Source organism: Rhipicephalus sanguineus, chromosome 3 (assembly GCF_013339695.2).
Source record: "Rhipicephalus sanguineus isolate Rsan-2018 chromosome 3, BIME_Rsan_1.4, whole genome shotgun sequence".
Classification (NCBI taxonomy): Eukaryota; Metazoa; Arthropoda; class Arachnida; order Ixodida; family Ixodidae; genus Rhipicephalus; species Rhipicephalus sanguineus.
The window spans coordinates 187400439-187419226 of NC_051178.1; the positions used below are offsets into that span (position 1 = coordinate 187400439).

The following is an 18788-nucleotide window of genomic DNA, read 5'->3' on the forward strand; positions in this document are numbered from 1 at the left end:
TGGAATCACATAATGCGTCTAATGCTTTATCTTCAGCAAGCGTGCCGTGTATAGGTTACACCGTCGATGCTGCTAAACTGCACGGAATAAAACTATGTATAAACGCTGTACGGAAGAACTTCTGACGACCACTACTGGAGCGGGCCGTTAATGTTCCGGCAGTTACTCTGACAACATCCAAACGCGTCCAGCAAGGGCCACGTAAGTTTGCCAACGAGTCAGTTACTCCGAAGGCGAATCTGTTTAATGGGAGCGATACTTCGTTTATTGGTCGAACGCACTTTGGTGGGGAAATACTTGTCTCGTGCTTGAGCATCAACATGTTTTTTTTTTCTTTTCTAAGTGTCAGTTTAGAGAAGATGAAGGGAGCATAAACATTGCAGCCAATATTACTTTACCAGTACGTAGTAAAACAACAAAGAAATGCAATTTTAAAAACTCACAGGGTCCCGTGAGCTTCAGTCTCAGTCGAATATAAGGCGAAAGCCATCTTCTTCTTTTTCTCCTAAGTCTATGGACTGAACCTTCCCCACTCGAAAACTTTCTGCAACAAACGTGGTTTTGCAATGCTTCAAGGATCCGAGGCACTGCAACCTTTCTGCACCTCACCTTGTTTTGCACTGCCTCCGGGATCGGCCCACCTTTGAACAAGTAATGATGTCATGTGATGACGTCACAAATTTTTTGCTGTCTGTGACGTAATACTGGCGTCATATGGTGACGTCACCACGTCATGTTTTTTGCATCACTCGCGTTAACGCCATCGACGGAGGACGCCGACGCGAAACGTCGGTCAATTTCCGCGTTTGATGAGGCATCTAAGTCTCTCGCCTTAATAAATAAGGCTGGGATTCCACAAACAAGACAGCAGTAAAAGGCCAAGCGAAGCCGCCCAAAATGCATTGTTATCAATGCGGCCAGCAGCGATTTGCTTCCTCCATCTTCCTTTTATAGAAATAAGGAACAAATAAATAACCACTTCGCGATAGTATAATAATATTGCAGCGAACAAGCAAACATGATAATATATGGCAAACTAAAAACTAAATTAGAAAAAAAATACTCCTAGGTTGATTATGCCGTTTATGCCGTTTATGACACCTCTCGCGCCAGAACATTACAGGTTAGCGCTATACTAAACTTCTGTTAGTTATACCGCATTTACTCTTATTGTGCTTGTACTTTTTTTTCTCCGAATATTAACGATTGTATGGTGGACAGTGAAAATTTTTCGGCAGAACGTTCCATAGAAGATCAATAAAAAAATATAGTGTCTGTATATCGGTGTTCTCATACAAGCCGCCGAGACACAAATGCCCATTATTTGCATACACGAGCTGAACATGCAGTCTCTAAACGAATAAACTGAGTGAAAAGGTCTGGCCCCAGCTGTTCAAAGTAAGCGTCGACGCTATTGTTAGTGCAAGCAAAGTGCTGGAGCTGCAGCAGTGTGCGATTATTGCTTGAAGAAAAAGGAAAGATCTTATTTGGGGTGCCTGATGTAAGAGGTGCGTACTGTTCTCAATCGACAAATCCCTTAAAAACACACACACACACACACACACACACACACACACACACACACACACACACACACACACACACACACACACACACACACACACACACACACACACACACACACACACACACACGCACGCACGCACGCGCACGCACGCACGCACGCGCACACACACACACGCACGCGCACACACGCACACACATGGATGATCTCGTTGATAACGTTGGCAGGCCGTCGCTCTGACCAGCGATAAAGCGCGGAAAGGTATCGCTACAAAATAATGACCTGTATAAAGATCACCGCACAAGGACCGTGAAAAAATGCAGTCGTCACTATACTAATTAACTTTTATCGCCCGCGTTGGTATCCTGTACAAAGCACGGCGCCGTTTGTACGCGCCGCTGCAAACAGAGCGCATTTGAATCTCGCGCGCTCTCTGTTCATTCATCAAACACTCGACGTGACGTTGTGATGTCACGTCCTCGGAGAACTGACGTCATCCACCCCGCTAGGCCACTTTCGGCCAGTCAGAGCGTGGGGGTGACTCCTTCCGCCGCTGCGAGTTCTTTCAGGGTGCGAGCGAACTCGGAGAACAATCAAACTTTGTAATTACGCTCGAAATTGTGACTGTTTAGCTTCAGAAAATTGTATACAAAGCTTTAGTGTGCTATAAAGATAGTTTATAGTACTTTTAAAGCTGTAGTTTTCTGTATAATTTGGAGGTATTGTCGGACTACTTTTTGCAGCGGCGGATGCATGCATAGGAGTGCACCGGCTTCGGCCGCAAGCGCTCCTCCGCAACAGGCGCTCGCCCAGTAGACGGGAATAGGGTTGCCTCTTGGGTTGGCGGCGCTACAACGAGGGTCGTCGTCGTGCGTGTGTGTTGTGTGCGTGTGTGTGCATTACTGGAGACCCAGCAGCGTGACTGCCGCGTTGTCATAGCGTTCTCGTGAGAAGCCCGGGCAAGTCGTCGACGAATCTCACAGCCTCGGCGCCCAGGATTACCGCCGCCGCCGCCAAGATGTCGTCGTCGCCTTCTCAGCCCAACAACGGCGCGGCCACGAACGGCCGCGGGGAAATGATCGAGCAGAAGGGCCCCAACCACATCGTTCGCATTCGAAGTGACAGTGACATCAACCTGGACGATCTCTTTAAGGCTGTCATGCAGCCCAGCGACCGGGTTCCGCTCAGTGTGCCGATGCGGCTGCGGAACCTGCCCGCCTCGTTTTTCCAGCAGCCCGAGCGCTCCAAGTCGGCCTCTCACAGCCGTGAATCGAGTAGCGATGCCACTTTCTCGCCATCGGAGGCCTCGGCAGCAGCAGCAGCCGCTGCTGCTGCTGCGGCGGCCGTGGTTGCCCCGCCATCGCTACCCGTGAACCACCCGCGGGCGCACTCGTCACCCGCCTCGCTACAGCAGAGCTACAACGCGCCCAGCCCGCAGCATCTGCGCCAGCAGAGCTACGACCTCGTCGACGATCTGCCCCCGGGATGGGAGATGGCCAAGACGTCCACGGGGCAGCGCTACTTCCTCAAGTGAGTGAATGTTGTCTCACAGTGTCACTAGTAACGTTTACCGCGGTCACGCTGCTGAAGCGCCTCGCTTTGTCGTCGTTTCGAACTGTCCAACGCCCCATTTTTATATCGGAATGTTAGGGCCGGTGCATCAGGTGTTACGATTAGCTGCAACAGGTTGACGGATGGATGGCCAGCTGACCGATCTCGGTCCGCGAGAGCTTTCCCGCTGATGTGCGAGTCGCGTAGCAACATCCGTTATGTGGGCTGCGCCTTCCTGCGTGCCATCATGCGCTAGCGTCGCGAGTCCCGTGAATTTAGTTTTGCTTGTTTCGCACGCACACACTTTTCGGCGACAAGCGGCATCATGTCCCGTCTCCGCCGCCCTGTCCGGGCACAGCGTAAACTCTGGGCCCTAAGCACTGTGAAGATCGCTCGCCGCGACAACACGCGCAGAAGAGAACGAGAAAGCGGGGCGGCTACGCTTTTTCCGAGTGTTCGTTTTTCTTTTTTACCACGAGCTCGTACGGCTGCTCGGAGTACGCGCGAGGGCGCATGCCCCAATTTCCGCTGCAGCTCTCGCTATCAGCTGTTTCTCCGTCGTCACGGCGAGCCAGCCGCTTTTAAAAAAGAGCGAGCGGCAACAACGCGACGACGGTGGAGGAGTGACTGCGCGGCGCGCGTAATTTCTCCGCTCCCGCGGCCTGCCGCTGGCTTGGCTCACTCGGCTTTCCACCTTTTTTGTGCTTCTCTCTTAGCAGAGCGACCTTCGTGCGACTAGATGGCAGCATGCAAAGCAGTCAGATCGGTTCGGGTGTCCCAAGCGCAGCTGCCATTGGGCCTCCTTGACTTTTGTTCACGCGGCAGCAAAACCAGCTCCGCTGAACTGTCGATGGCTGCCAGGGCGTGGAACGATTCCGTGATCGCAATGATCCTGTCGCGGTGCGGCCTGCGTCCGTTTGTGCCTACGGAGACAAAGGGTGGCCTCAAAGCACCCGCTGACGGCTGGTAGTCGTAGGCTTAACAAGACCCGGCTTACGAAGCACGCTTATTTGTGTGTGTTTGCAGCGAGCGTGCGCAGACGTACAGCGACACAGAAGCTCGTTTAAAAAATGAATAAAAAAACCCGTGTGAACGCGCGTTCGTAGTTTGACCATGACAGGTGTGGTTTCACGGTGTCGAATTGTTCGCACTTCTGGATGGATCACTTGCTGACTGCTCGAGGACGTGTGTGGGAGTTTCTTGCCCACGTCTTCCCATCTTTCTGATCTGGCGTGCTCAAATGCAGCACATCGATGTCTACCCGTCATTTTGTGTCACACTGTGTACGTACGAGCGATTCGACAAGCACTAGCCCCTTTGTAGTTTCCGTCGATCATGCGGCATTACTCGGCTCAAGACATGTTCGTGGCATCATCACAAACTCGAAGATGCAGGTTCTGGCTTGCCGGTGTGCACCCACTTGGATGTAAGGTTCAAGGGTGCATTGCACCGCGGTGGTGAAATCAACACCTTGCACCCCAAGAAAGTGGATGAGGAGCTTACAGCGCACCCTCGTCTGAGAAAATCCTCCATTGTCTGACACTGTTGCTAGATTAACTTGCACGATGCAGCGAGCTGAGCATGCCTTCCTACAATTTTTATAAGGGCAATATAATAATCCCATGGCCGAGCTCGAATTGAAAATATTTCGCCTGCTTATGAACTGCTCTGAGTTGCATACATTCAGTCTGACTGCCGGATCTGATGTTTCGGGCTCAGAGGTCTAGCCCTGACCATTGACGTCTGCCTTGTAGTCTTCATTGGGGATACTTGCAATTATATCACACCGCGGAACTCTGGGATACGATCTCAGCATGCGCCGCCAACATGAACGGCACCTAGTCACGCTGTGCGGCTCTCGCATTTCCCGTCAACGCCGTACATCGCAATGGCGATATCTGACTGCCGCACGGAAAGTGTAAATCATATAAAAAAAAAAGGACCGGACGCGAGGACGTACTGTTTGCCAAAGGTGATCACAAACCCGTGCAACTGCCCGAAAGAGCTGTGCGAGAAGTGCAGCACATGGCTTATGCGCTCATAAACAGGAAGGACCTCAAAGCATTGAGCAACGTTCATGTATGCGGGCGTCACTTCATAACAGGCCAGTTATGTATCCAAATCTCGTGCGAAGTTGTTTCACCCATTACGTGCGACACCATGGACTCGGACAGCTGCAGACACGGACGAGGATCCGAGTTCCCCAGTCAACACTGCTTCGCTGCATGGCTGCATAATGTTCTGAACGGCCCTCCTTTGGCATAAGCGCAAGGCAAACGATAAAAACAGGCGCACTACGCCAAACGATCCGCCGTACGAACGTAAGACATGGCGCGGTCACTGAGACAGACGTATGTGCTCCGTTGGCTTGGTGATGGCGGACGGAAGACAGGAACTGACGTCACTTGCAAGTTATGTAATGCCACTGGGCCGTGTATTTCCCGAAAGCGGGCGAGAAACCAGCCCCGATAGAAATATAGCGCTGGACGCCTTATGCCTGGCAATTTGTTGCTTGACACGACTGCGATATGAAATGTTTAGTAAGTCGCATGCAGGATCTCTCCTCCCGCGTATGTTTTCGTTGTCTAGTATGGCCGATGCAACTGCAACATTATTGCAAACGAAGCAGCTTGGTTGAAGAGTGACTCACGAGGAATGTGCGCTTTTCACATTGATCGCTCATGTCGGCCGTCGTGAAAAACGTGTGGCCCTGCAGGCTTAGAATAGAGCCCCGGCGCATGGTTTTTGTAACTCGTGCTGTCCAAACTCCGAGGCAGCCACTTCATGCCTCATCGACAACGCTGACGTGCTCGTTGCGGGGGTGCTTGTGAGGCTTGCAATGCAGGATTTAAAAGGCGTGAGTCATGCTCATCTTGTGCTTCGCTGTAGCTACCGCGCAAAAAATAAAATAAGGGTGGGGGGGCTTTGTGCAGTAGTACTGACAGTCGTGGTATACTGCCTAGAATATACTCCTAGGCACGTGCAGAGTTTTGCTTGTGTTTTTTAGTCGTTGACGAGTTCTTTGTAATAACGAGTGTTTCGTAATAACGAAAATTGGTTTCCACGCATCGATGAAAGTTCGCGAATGAAAGGGCTGTTATGAGACACTGGTACTCTGCAGACCTGAACTTTTTCAAGAGTTCATAGTAGGCTCAAAGTAAGAAAACAAGAATGCTTCTTTTTCTTTTTCTTCGGTTCTCGAACCAGTGCCGAGGTTATCGAAGTAAGAGTGGTGGAGACCGCCGTGTTCCAACCGATCCTTCATCAATTTCATGAATGAAAGTTTCAGCGGTGTCCACCCCGTGATCGATGCGCCGCAGTTACGAGCTGTCGTGTGCCATCATCATCCGGGTCTCCGTGCGGTCCCCCGCCCTTTTGTGCCGGTGTCCCCTTTCTCCGCTGACATCTAGGCCGTGTCAAGTGGCTTGTCACTTTGACAGTACAGCATTTTGGTGCCCGGGGACAGGCGATACTGTCGCGTCACACGAGCTCATCTCGAGGCGATGGATCCCACGCTTCGGCGCTGCTGGACGCCCCGAAACAGTCGCTGTAAAACCGAGCTTTCTTCTGTCAGGTCTCTTCATCCCGCAACTGCTACAGTGAGCGCAGCTGTGCTTCGCATTGGTGGCAAGAGACCGCCGCTGTTTCGCGAACACTTCTATCATCGTACGCCAGCTAGCTATAAGGGCTTCGAAATTTGAGCCGCGCCAAATTGCCAGTCACGTTCTTCGCGGTACGGTTGTAATGCGCGGCTCTATAGTTACAGTAGTTTTCTGGATAGGCAGCTGTTTCGCGCGTCTGGGGTGGCGTGGTGCCGTCCTGAAAAGTGTATGTAGTGCCATAACACTGCAAATGGTCGATGGCAGCCACTGCAGTCGTGCTGCAGAGGATTGTTGTATAGAACATCCTCCACACACAAAAAAAGAAAAAACTGCGAGCGCGGGTCACGTCGGCGGCCGCCCGAAGACCGCGACGACGGAGCTGCGCGGGAACGGCCCCTCGCCTGAGTGACTGAACTGGGTTTTGATGTCGCCGCAGGCAAGGCGGGTGTATACGGCCGCCCGTTACACAGCCGCCGCCTCGGGGCTGCATCTCCGAACGCGTCTTCTCCGGGCCGGCTGGCGTGAAGAGTTTACTCTAGCTGTGTATCTTCTTTTTTCTCGCTATTACTTACCTGCGTTGTGTTTGTCTTGTTGGTTCAATTGTATGTTCTCTTGTCGCTCCTAAGTAACAACTCAGTTATTGTTACCCGCATATTTTACGCGCAAAAGCGTAACTGTACACATCAGGGATATATACCAAACTCCCGATGTGGGGTTTTACCTGTCATAGCCAAGATATCATTATGGGGCACGCCGTAGTGCTGGGGTGGGGGACTCTGGAATAATTCCAACCACATAGAGTTCGTTAATCGCGCACGTCAGTGGAAGTACGAGGACATTTCTGCATTTCGCTCCCACCGAAACGCGGCCGCCGTCGCCGCGAACGAACCCGCGTCTTCGTTCTTAGCGGCAGAACTCCAGGCACCACGACGGGGTCGGCAGGCTCTGTTCGACTTTAATTGCTAGTCGCCTGAAATCAGTTTTTGTGGCCGTTGTAAAGGGAACGTCACTTCTGCACAGTCCTTAGTCGTCTTCGTGTGTGTTGCAGTGGGTGCTGTTCGCGCAGACTTTTCTCTTGCTTCGCGAGAAGAGCAGCAGCAAGCGGCCTATCGTATCAATCACGACGCGCCGCCGAGCTGACAAGTTTATCGCGAGCCTCCGAGCGCCGGTCAGCTGACATTAGGAGGAGGTGTGGCCTGCGGCGCTAAGACTGCTCGCTCGCACGCTGTGACGACGGCTAGGCGTAGCCCAGGGGACGGACAGACGGACCGCGCCGCATCTCTGCAAACATGCCCTTTTCCCACAGTTTAGGTTCCGTGCGCTCTCTGTATATAACAACTGCAGCGAGTGCTCACTGTCGTCGCTCATTATCGTGCGCCCGTTTTATATGTATTATTGCGGCGCTTTTCCTGGCTTACTGGCGTTGTGGTGCGCCGAATCGGACTCATTCCGTCTGGGGATGTGCGCGAATGAATAGCAGTGGTTCCGAGATCACTGACGGGGAAATTCGGCGGCGCAGTATCGAAAACTCGATTGTAGAGGCTGCATCCAATCTCTCGATATCGAAATTGAGAATAAAACAGACAAAAAACATCGTCTAGCTTATGTAGGTACGGAATGGGCAATCTCCCGCCCTTATATCGTCGAAAGTTCTATCATGTTGAAATCTACACAAACTACGAGTGCTTGTGGAAATGTTAGCACAGCAACACATCTTCAAACTCCAGATGTTTAGCGTGAAATATGAAATAGTAAAAAAAAAAAGAAGCGTTGTGCATATTGTAGCGATGCTGAAGCACAAAGGCTAATAAAACAAACGTATTTATTAAGGGCGAACCTGTGCCCACAACTCAAAGGCACTGCGCTCGGAAAACTGCGAGTCAGTCGAACACCAAAGATGTCGTTCAGCTCTTCTCCTCTTATTTTTCCCCCGAGAGGCACACGAGCGCGTGGCGCATGCGAGCCGTGTCCGGCCAGGTGTTCGTGCCACGATGGTCGCTGCGCGGCACTACGATACGGCGCGCAGTAGAGTCACTGTATATGCTACCTTTAGGTAGACCTAAAGGTAGCATATACAGTAACTCTAGCGCGCAGTGTCGGGTATGCATGTTGACGGCGCGCTATTTGAATGCGGCCAATATGTCGCGGCAATATCTTCAAAAGTTGCTTTAACAATTGAAGGGAAAAAAGTGGTGCTGAAAGGTCAGCTTGACTGTGCCAAAACATTGTGTGTACGACAATGCGCTAACTATTGCTGCCTGTTTAATTTGCTGCTTGACGTTACGGCATTTACTTGCTGACGTCACATGACACGTAACGCGGTTGTACGTTAAGGATGTGCGGCATAAAGTGCGCAGATGATAAACTATACCGAGATGCTGAAGGCGCGCTAATTGCAAATGTAAGCTGGACATCATTCGGAGTTCTGAGCTTTGTTGGGGAGGACGTTAATTGAGATGCTATGCCCGTCTCGGTGGTACAGTGGTTACTGTGCTCGGCTGCTGTTCCGAAGGCCACGGGTTCGATCCCGGCCGCATCCTTTGCATTGCGATGGAGGCGAAATCCTAGAGGCCCATGTACTGTGCGATGTCAGAGCACGTTAAAGAACACCAGATGTTTGAAATTTCTTGAGCCGTACACTACGGCGTGCCTCATAATCATACCGTGCATTTGGCATATAAAATTTCCGATATTATCAATAAATATCACATGCATGTGATGTTGCCGGATGCCCGAATGGTGTACGCCGCCAGTGCACGCCGCCACGCAGTAAAGGCGAGCAACGTTGGGCGCGGCAGCAGTGACGTGTGACTGACTGATTTCAGGCGGGTGATTTGAAGTGCGCTAACGCAATGCGGACCACTAAAACTGGATTCTATATCAAAAAAAGCACTTCCTTGGCATAATAGTAGCACTACGAGGTTTCTGGACCGCTATTTCAACAATGAACGCCTACTTAATATTTGCCTTTAGTGTCCCTTTAGAGAACACCAGATGTTTGAAATTTCCGGAGCCGTCTACTACGCCGTGCCTCATAATCGCACCGTGGATTTGGCACGTAAAACTCCAGATATTATTAATTGATTAAGATGATGTAAGTAACAAATACATTTCGAATACATACACGCAGCCCGTTATCATTCAACTCTGAGTACGTTGAACTCGATGGGAACTTAAGGACATGCTTCTTTTGTATCGCATCAGCGGGCCTTCCGACAGGTGCCTAACACTCGATCCTCATCTTTTTACGAAAGAGGTCACGCTTATCATACGTATAACCTTTTTACGAGACCGAGTTTATTCTCAAGCTGTGAATGATACGCTCTTTGTCCGCTAGGAGTTGTCCGATAGCGTTGTCTCGTATCTTCTTCGTGCCCTCTGGCATTGTTGCTGCAGGGACATTACGTCGTAGAAGGTTCCCGGCTCGATAAGGCGGTATCTATGACCATAGAGCTTAGTACTAATACACTACGGGGAAATCTGGCGCTGGTGTCTATGGGAACTGCGATGCATGATGGGAATGATGGGCAGTACATGGATTTGCCTAAGCTTCGTTCTTTCGGCTCCTTCTGGCCCGCAACGGCTTTGTCGTAAGACGAAGTTCAGCAAATGTTCGGTAGTCCCACTTCACCACCTTGACCTTTTTATTTTTAGGCTCAGATTCAAAACAGTTCGGAGGTTCACAACGAGTCATCATTTTTTCCGAAACAAATCCAGAACAACATTAAACAAAGCCACAAGTGCGCTCAAAGCCGCAAACACGAAGACTAGGCAAATCCATGTACTACCACGACTGCTTGATGGAATCCAGCGGCAATGCTACTACCCATCATTTCCATGGTGGCTGAACAATCATAGTGTCACAGTTCCCTCTAGTAAATGTAGTAGGGAACTGTATGTCTATCACAGTGCATGTTCTGACCTAACGTGTGCAAGTGAACAAGCAGTGTACCCACGTGAGGTTGTTGTGTCTTTTCTTTGCATATATGTGTTTCGCAATTTGAGGGGGGCGCATAGCGAAAGCGTGCTGGCAAGTAAGGGAGAACGAAGAAAAGAAGAACGAATTATGGCGTCTCGGTCTCGGGCAGGCGCGGACCCACCTTCGGCTATCCTGTTACCGCGACGGTACAAGTGTTCTTGGCGGCGCCGCCGCGGTTTCTCGACTCCGGGGAAAAGATGCCGAGATGCGGTGTGATGACAGACATTTAGCAGACAGGGAACGGGACGGCGAGAATCTCGCCAGACAGTCAACCAGACAGGCGCTACTTGGAAAGTGAACTGAAAAGACACACGAGTTTATTCTCTCAGTATCTGTGTGTTCGTGTAACTGTTATGTAATACAGTTTGTGTTCTTGTTATTGTTAAACGTTGTCGACGCGTCTTTAATTGCTCACGAACTTGCTCAACGATAGTCACAACAGAGGTAGAAGGCCTTCTTGTCCACTTTAGTTTTGCAGACTTATCGTGCGCCCTATTCTAGTATGGCCACGTTTGCATGGCTGAGTTACTCGAAATTGAGCTTCGGGGTTTTACGTGCAAGAACCATGCTATGATTATTAGGGACGCCATAGGGGGAGGGAGGACTCCGCATTAGTTTTGGTCACCTGAGGTTTGTTTAACGTGCCGATTAATCTAAGCAGATGGGTGTTCTTGTGTATGTTCGCCATCGAAATGCGATTGCCGTGGGCGGTAGTCGAACCCGCGACCTCGAGCATAGTAGAAGTCATTTGCCTGGTATCTGTGAGTGCGGGAACCTGGACGGGTGGTTCGGAAGGAGAAACACGATTCAGTCAAGCTGTGACAGTGCATTCAAGTCGACTTACAGGATCGGTTAGGTTGTAGTTACCATTCTATTATTATTATTATTATTATTATTATTATTATTATTATTATTATTATTATTATTATTATTATTATTATTATTATTATTATTAGTTGCTCCGGAACAGCTGCTGTGCAAGAGGGCCAGGGAACTTTCGAAAACGCCGTCAGTAGAAGTGACAAAAACAGGGAAATAAAAAAAAAAACCTGAGCACATAGTTCGCAACTTTGCCTATTGAACCTTTTCACATGAGAAGCAGAAACACATCCTTTTCTGGACTGTGACACGGGATTACAGAGGCTGACGTCACTTCGTCGGTGGTGCGTTTCGGGGGGCCACGCCTATTTACCACAGCCGAGAGGGCATTATGGCCGCCTTCTGTAGAAGAGAGCCTTCTGTGAAAAAGTCTTTTTCACTGGAGTCATATTCGGGCAAGCTAACGCTCGTCACAGCTGTAGGCCGGTGTTGTCACAGCAGGTATAAAGCAAGGACCACTATGTTAACAGCAAACGAGATAGGGAGCGTGCGGGGGGGGGGGGGGCGGGGTGTCATGGCTGCAGATTGACAGTACTTCCCCCATTGGCCGAACAGTGAAGCATCTTTCGGCGTCGAGTGTGTGTTGATCGCTGGCAGGTGTTTGCGGAACCTTGGCGCGCCGCTGCAATGCCGGCAGGGCGTCCTTGAACGCTTGCCCGTAAAAGCATTGACGATACGACAGTGACAGAAATACACGGCGCGTAATCTCTCTCCCTAGAGTAACAGCATCGACTGTGCTGGGGGCTTGACGAGCCAGTTTCCTGCAACGGCGAATGGCGCTGCGCATATATTGTAAGGCGCAGACAGTCGTTTCGCAGGTGTTGTCGCTTGCTCGTTCGAGCTCATCATTTTAGTTAGTCTTCGAACGGGATCACCGGAAGGACTACTCCGCGCCTGGGCGTGAGAGGTATTTTGCAAGTGAGGTACTTTCGGGCCTACCTGTAGTCAAACAAATAATTTATTATTACCCAATTGAACGTCTTCGCCTTTATGATTTTACTGTCTGCAAATGACGGTTACACGCCCAACTTAAAGCTTTACTGAACTTTATGCGCTGTTGCAGAATCAGGTCATTTCTGCACGCAGAGTGCGCTCCACAGGTGTAAACGAAATCGTACACTTTAAGAAAAAAAATAAAGTATTTGGGGAGTGCTTCTGCCGCACAACTGTAATCTTCATCTGGCTTGCTTGCGTTTCCTTTCTTAAAAACCCGGCTCTCGCAACTTTCCTATCAATAATGATATGTCACGCTGATAGCGCACACGCCGTTTGTGACCAGGAGGTACGGGGACCGCGGTGATAAAGTAACTACGTGAGGTAGATGGCGATTACAGTTGTGTGGCAGAAATACTCCCCAAAAACTCGGATTCTTTCTTACAGTGTAGCCGTTGCTTTGACCGTGCAAACAGGAAACAAACAAAAAGGAAAAAAAAAAAGGTTTTTCGTCACTTGCGCAGCCGCCGCGCGATCATCTGCGAGGGAAAAGGAAGGAGGAAAGGTGGGGGGACGGTTGAACCGCACTCCGTTGTCGTGGGAGCGCACGCACGCGCCATTTATGTAGATGAGTCTGTCGCCCGCCGCTCGCTTGGCGATTCAATTACCGAACCGCGCATTGCACGGAACTTTGAACCTGCGGCCCTCGTTGAGGTCCTCGAACTTCCCCCATTGTTTTGATCGGGCGGCCTTGACTCATTGCGCGTTCTTGTATTGCGCGCTTTCCGGTCGAAGAGAGACGACAGGCAGGCTGGCCGCGCGCTTCAGTTTCGCGGGACGCAGAGGGTTTGATTGAACGAGGAGCGTGCGCGACGATCTTGGGCCGAGTGACCTAAAGAGTGACCCGGTAGGTGTTAGGGGAAAGGGAGCGGGGGGTGAGTAGTTATCAGTTATCTTCCATGTTGAATGAAAGATTGAAACTACGGGAACCTTAATTGAGGAACCTGCCACGGCTCGGCAGCCCGAGCCATAAAGGGGTTTTCGTTCTCTTGTTTACGGCGTCTCCTGTCGCGTCAGGACGTTTTGATTTATTGCTTCATTCTGTTGAGCCAACGCCACCTAGAAAAATAACTTGTAGAGGGGGGCATGACTGAGCATGCATACCAAGTGCGGCGCCTGATGTGCGCATGTATCACTTGTTCCCTTTCTTTCCTTTTCTCTGTCTGCCCTGTTACGACCGTCCCCAGCAATGGGGTTCTTTCAACGTTTGCGAACCCGTCAAGGAGATCGTCGACGCACTCCAGGGGCAGCATGCACTGGAGACGACCTCGCAGGCAAGCGAGAACAAAGATCAACCTACCGGTCTTGCGCGCACAGGACCGAGTAGTCGTCGACCTCTCCCCATCTCCCCATTCAGGCTCTTTCCCCTCGCCGGGAGAATTCTGGAATCTGCCGTGCGCAACGTCTTGGTGCTTTGAGTTCATGACCATATTTGGGCATCGTTTTAGGTTTCGTGACCATATTTGGTCATCGTGTTAGTTTGTGCCCTCTCCATGTGTGGTGTCTTTCCCCTCCCTCGTGAGGGGAAGCTGCGAGGGTTCTGCTAGAGGACGGACGTGTTTTTCGTGGGCTCCGGAATGACAGCGTCAGATAAGTTTTTTTTTTTTGCATGATTCGAGCTTGTTTTTTTAGTTATATGAGTACATAAGCCACTAGATTGAAGCTTTGAAGCATAATAGGGCTTACAATTTTGTACTGTTTCCTGTGTGACAGTCGCCTGGGATTTTTTTTCCGTTCGGTCACCACGTGTCTGAAAGGCACACATGTGCTTTGAAGTATAGCATACTAGCGGAGTTTTGTGATACCATTTGACTTTAAGTGTATCGAATCCGCCGTGTGAACGATCTAGCCATGGTCAAAAAGACCGTAAAGTGTTCAGGGTGCGGAATGGGATGGAAAATAGAGGTTTGTACGGATGAGAAGACAGAGGGAGCTGACGCCAAGTGTAAGCAATGCGAGTTAGAGGCGAAAATGGAAATAATGATGGCTATGGTAAGAATCGCCGAGCTGGAGATCGCGTTGGCGACAGAGGGAAAAAAAGATGGCTATGGGGGAAAGGCTTAAGTCAGCCGAGGAGGGGTTAGCAAAGGTAGTCATGGTGAACAAAGAAGCAAGCGACAGCGGGAACAGCGGGGCATCGACCCCCACAGTAGTAGACTCGAAGGGGGAAACAGGTTTGGAAAAGACAGGTGCAAGGGTCACAGGACCCAGCTTCCGCGAAGTAGTTTTGGGAAGGGGAGGGGACAAAGCAGCAGTGGCACGCGCTAGTAACCGAGGCAGTGGCCAGGTGCGGGACGGTCCAGCAGAAGACTCGGAGCACGTGATAATCGCCGGGGACTCGAATTTAGTTATACACCTTTTCAAATTCTCACGCCAGGGAGGCGCCATATTGAAATGCGCGCCGTCTAACGTGCAAGATTGGCGAAATCGCCATCTTGGGCTGCGCGTACTCGAACCGGCGCGCTATCTGTTGGTGTGAGGTCCCTGCTAAAGCCTGTGTTTGCTGATTTTTTCGTTTCTTAAGCTGTTTTGTTTGGTATCGTCGCTGCCATTGACTTATTCGTCGCTGTCTGAACCGTTCAGGGGCGCGCATTCGCCCGTGCGACGCAAGAATTAGCTCCGCGTCTGCGAACGGCAGTGCTTTTTTTTTTTTTTTTCGAAAGTCTGCCCTTAGGCATAATATTTATTCAGAAATACACATATAAATTTGCTTCGTGTATGAAGTCCAGTAACGAGTGCTTCGTCGTCGGTACCAGTAGCAGCAAGCGTAGTACCAGGTCGATCACGGCGTTAAGTGTTAATAATCGGTAACTAGAGCGTTCTTGCAGCTGTCTACCGCTTTCCTTTATTGGCGTACTAATGTCTACGGACTATCCATCAGTTTCAAACCTCCGCGCATACTCGTCGCGGCGCGTAAGTTTGTCAGCTGTAAACTGTAAACACCGCACAATCCTTCTTCACAGATACAGTTGACCTACATTTCACCCCGACGGACGTCGAAGACTAGGTCGAGGAGACCTGTGAGGCCAGAAATACCGCGAGCGAACATTGTGTTTATATCTCGTTGAGGCGAATGCGTTGGGGTCTTCGCCAGGTGTGCAACTACGAGGCACTGGAGTCGCGCAGCACGTGCAGTTTGACTGTGTGGGTCAGTCGCTGGCGCACAGTGTGAAGAAAAAGTCGTGCTGATGAAGGGGAATGTGACACCGTCGCAAAGCGTTGAACAGTAGGCCCATCGCGCGTGGGTTTCCGCGAGGCCGTCCGCTGAAGTACGGCGCGCGCAGGCTGCACATGCGTAACCGGGCAAGGCGGAGTTTGCAGCCGTGTCGGCCGCTGGTTATGGACGATATGAAGTGTGAATCCGCCAACATTCAAACGAGTTAGTAGGTGAGTCATCAGTGGCTTGCGTACTTTTCTTTCCTATCTAGGATGCCTGCTTGGGAACGTTGTTCTCGTCGTTTTTCTTGCCGCCAACGAAATACCGGGAACAGAGGCGTGACCAGGGCGACACGCGCAAGTTCTTACTATTTAGTGAAGCCACCCACTGCTGCCGCAATTCAGGCGACGAAAGGAAAACGATGCAGCGCGAACATGCCATGCTTGCACTCATCGCGTGGCGTACATGCGCTGCGGACACACGATTGCACCTTAAATATTTCTCTTCCGCTGCTTGTTCGTTCACCCGTACACGACACAGTGATGACCAGATGACTTGCTATGCGAACGCGGTAAGTTTTCTGCCATGGTAGTCACTTCGTATCGGACACAGGCGCATAACACAGTCACACAAACGCGTACCGAAGCAACACACACACAGCACTGGCGCAGCCCAAAGCACGGAAGTTTTTCCGATTTACCGACGCCACCCATTTATTCTGCAATTCCGGCGACGACGGAAAGTGATACAGCGAGAACATGTCACACTTGCAATCCTTGCGCGGCGTGCTGTGCTGCGGGCACACAATCACGCCTAAAATGTTCCTTTCCCGCTGATTGTTCGTGCACCCGTGCACGACACAGTGATGGCCAGACGATCGGTTCTTTGAATACGCACTATTTCCGGCCATGACAATCGCTTTTTATCGCAAAAAAGGGCCTAATTCACACACAACATCCAAGCGTACCAAGCGTACAGATACAACATGCGCAGCCCAAAGCACGATGGCAACACTGAAAACATACCCTCGACCCCTGCAGCGCACTGGTGCGAGCATGGGTGCGAGGGTGCTCCTGTGAAAAGGTGTATACTCGACGACAACTTATCTTGACATTGGAGCGAAGGCTACGGAGGGCGGGGCTTCCGCACATTCGTGTTGCTCCGCAAGTAGTACGGCAGCTTGCGGCTGATTTCGGTTTTGCTCGCTCGCATCGTTAACGCGTTTAGAAAACATATTCACGAAAAATGTGAAGGGAATGTGAACGGGAGAGACATTTCGATTGTTCAGAGCACATTTTAGTGTCATTATTACGAGTACATTTTCTTGGGGAACTAAACGGTGCGTTTGCGCCGCACACTGACCCACTACGTCACGGAACGCCATGTTTACTTTGGAAAACGGGCATGCTGAAAAGGTGGTCTGTCTAAGAAATTGAAAGAAAAGGAAGGCATTCTTGCGAGGTGAACAATAACTGTATTTTACCCTACGACTTCCCGCAACTGTTTCAGTCTCATAATAAATAAAGCAACATTTATTTCAGCAAGAAAACGAGAAATTATCAAGTAAACGTAAGTACTATTTCTTGGCGCGGTAGCAGGCAAGCACTTCGGTTCTGTAGCTTCCACAGTGCTGTCAAGGAAAGTTGTCGCCGAGTATAGATGCGAAGAAGCAGTCAAGGAAAGGGTGAGAGGCGACAAACGAGTTTTAATAGGGAAGTTCCCGGGACATAGGCTGGGATCAGTGATGAGACGAGCTAGCGCAAAACTCGCAACTAAGGCTAATGGACGTAACCTCGTGATAATCGCGGGAGGTCTAAACGCGTCTTGAATGAAGAATCAGCCGAACTAGCGACCACATTGGCGAAAGGGGTCGAGGACATGCGCGCCATTTCCTCTCAGGTGCAGATAGTGGTATGCACAATACCGGAAGTACCAGTGAGAGATATCAACTTGCAAAGAGCTGTTGTCGACGCAAACAAAGAGATATGGCGAATTAGTCGAGAGAAGGGCTTCGAGGTAGTGGATATAAACAGGGAGGTGCACAGGTGGGGCGGGTTTCCAAAGAGACAGAATTCACTTCGATAAGAGGCTTGGTCATGAGGTGGGCTGGCGACTGGCAGGACGCGCAGTAGCTTTTTTGGGGGGCACGCGGGCCCTTCGGTGCCCACGGTAGCTTGTAATGAGGAAAACAACCAGGGGGACTCTTGACAGGCAGTATAGCGAAAAACCAGAGAAAAGGTAAAAGAAGGGAGAAGGCGCGTGTTGCAATTAGTTACATAAACATGCAGGGTGGCAGAAAAAAGGCAAAAATGGTTAGAGATTGAGGAGGCAGTTAAGCAAGGAACAGATAGGTGTTTATGCGGTTACAGAAACACACCTTAGAGACTTGGAAGAGCCACCACATATTGACAATTATATTTGGGAAGGATGTAACAGGATCTCCTCAGAAAGGAGAGTGTGGGGTGTTGGAATGCTAATTCATAGCAGAACAAATTGGATAGAGTGAAACAAACGTGTTCAGAGCACATGTGGGTTTCGGGCACAGTAGGTGGAAAGAAAACGTGGCTAGGTGTAGCTTACTTGTGGACAGGCAATAACTGCAGAGAAAAGAATCTGGAGATAGTGAAATGCATAAGCACCGATATTAAAGAATTTGGTCATGATGCCGAAATAATCCTTCTAGGGGACATGAACGCTCACATTCATGACCTTGACGGATATTCAGACACCAATGGCAAGTTATTGCTAGATCTCCTGCGAGCAACGTAGTCTTGAGATAGTTAACGTGGGGCCTAAGTGCGAGGGGCAGATCACGTGGGAAGTCGGAAACCGGCAATCGAGCATTGATTATTGTCTCATGACAGAAGGAATATATGACAAACTTAGAGAGATGAGAATAGACGAGGAAGGCATTAACAGCTTGGGTAGTGATCATAAACGCATAATATTACAAATGGGATATAAAACTGAAAATAAGAACATAGAATCAAAGTTTGGCAGCTTGTATCTAAATGACAAACAAATAACAAATATAGCCGCAAGAGTGGAGGAAAAAGTAGACGAACTACCAGGCAAAGACTGGAAGTATAGTGAGCTGCTACA

The 18788-nt window shown here is 50.2% G+C and overlaps 1 protein-coding gene across 14 annotated transcripts in view; it reads left to right on the forward strand.

Annotated features, from left to right (window-relative positions):
* The first annotated feature begins 2332 nt into the window (after positions 1 to 2332).
* Positions 2333 to 18788, forward strand: part of LOC119387853 (transcriptional coactivator YAP1) — a 202753-nt gene continuing 186297 nt past the window's right edge. For 5 of the 14 annotated variants that reach the window (XM_049413709.1, XM_049413706.1, XM_049413703.1 and 2 more), the window contains exon 1: positions 2335 to 3055. In XM_049413709.1, coding sequence (XP_049269666.1) covers positions 2544 to 3055 — 512 coding nt within the window. In that variant the 5' untranslated portion in view covers positions 2335 to 2543. Of the gene's footprint in view, positions 3056 to 18788 lie in introns of all 14 variants that reach the window. The other 9 variants (XR_007415466.1, XR_007415467.1, XR_007415465.1 and 6 more) reach the window with 3 other exon arrangements.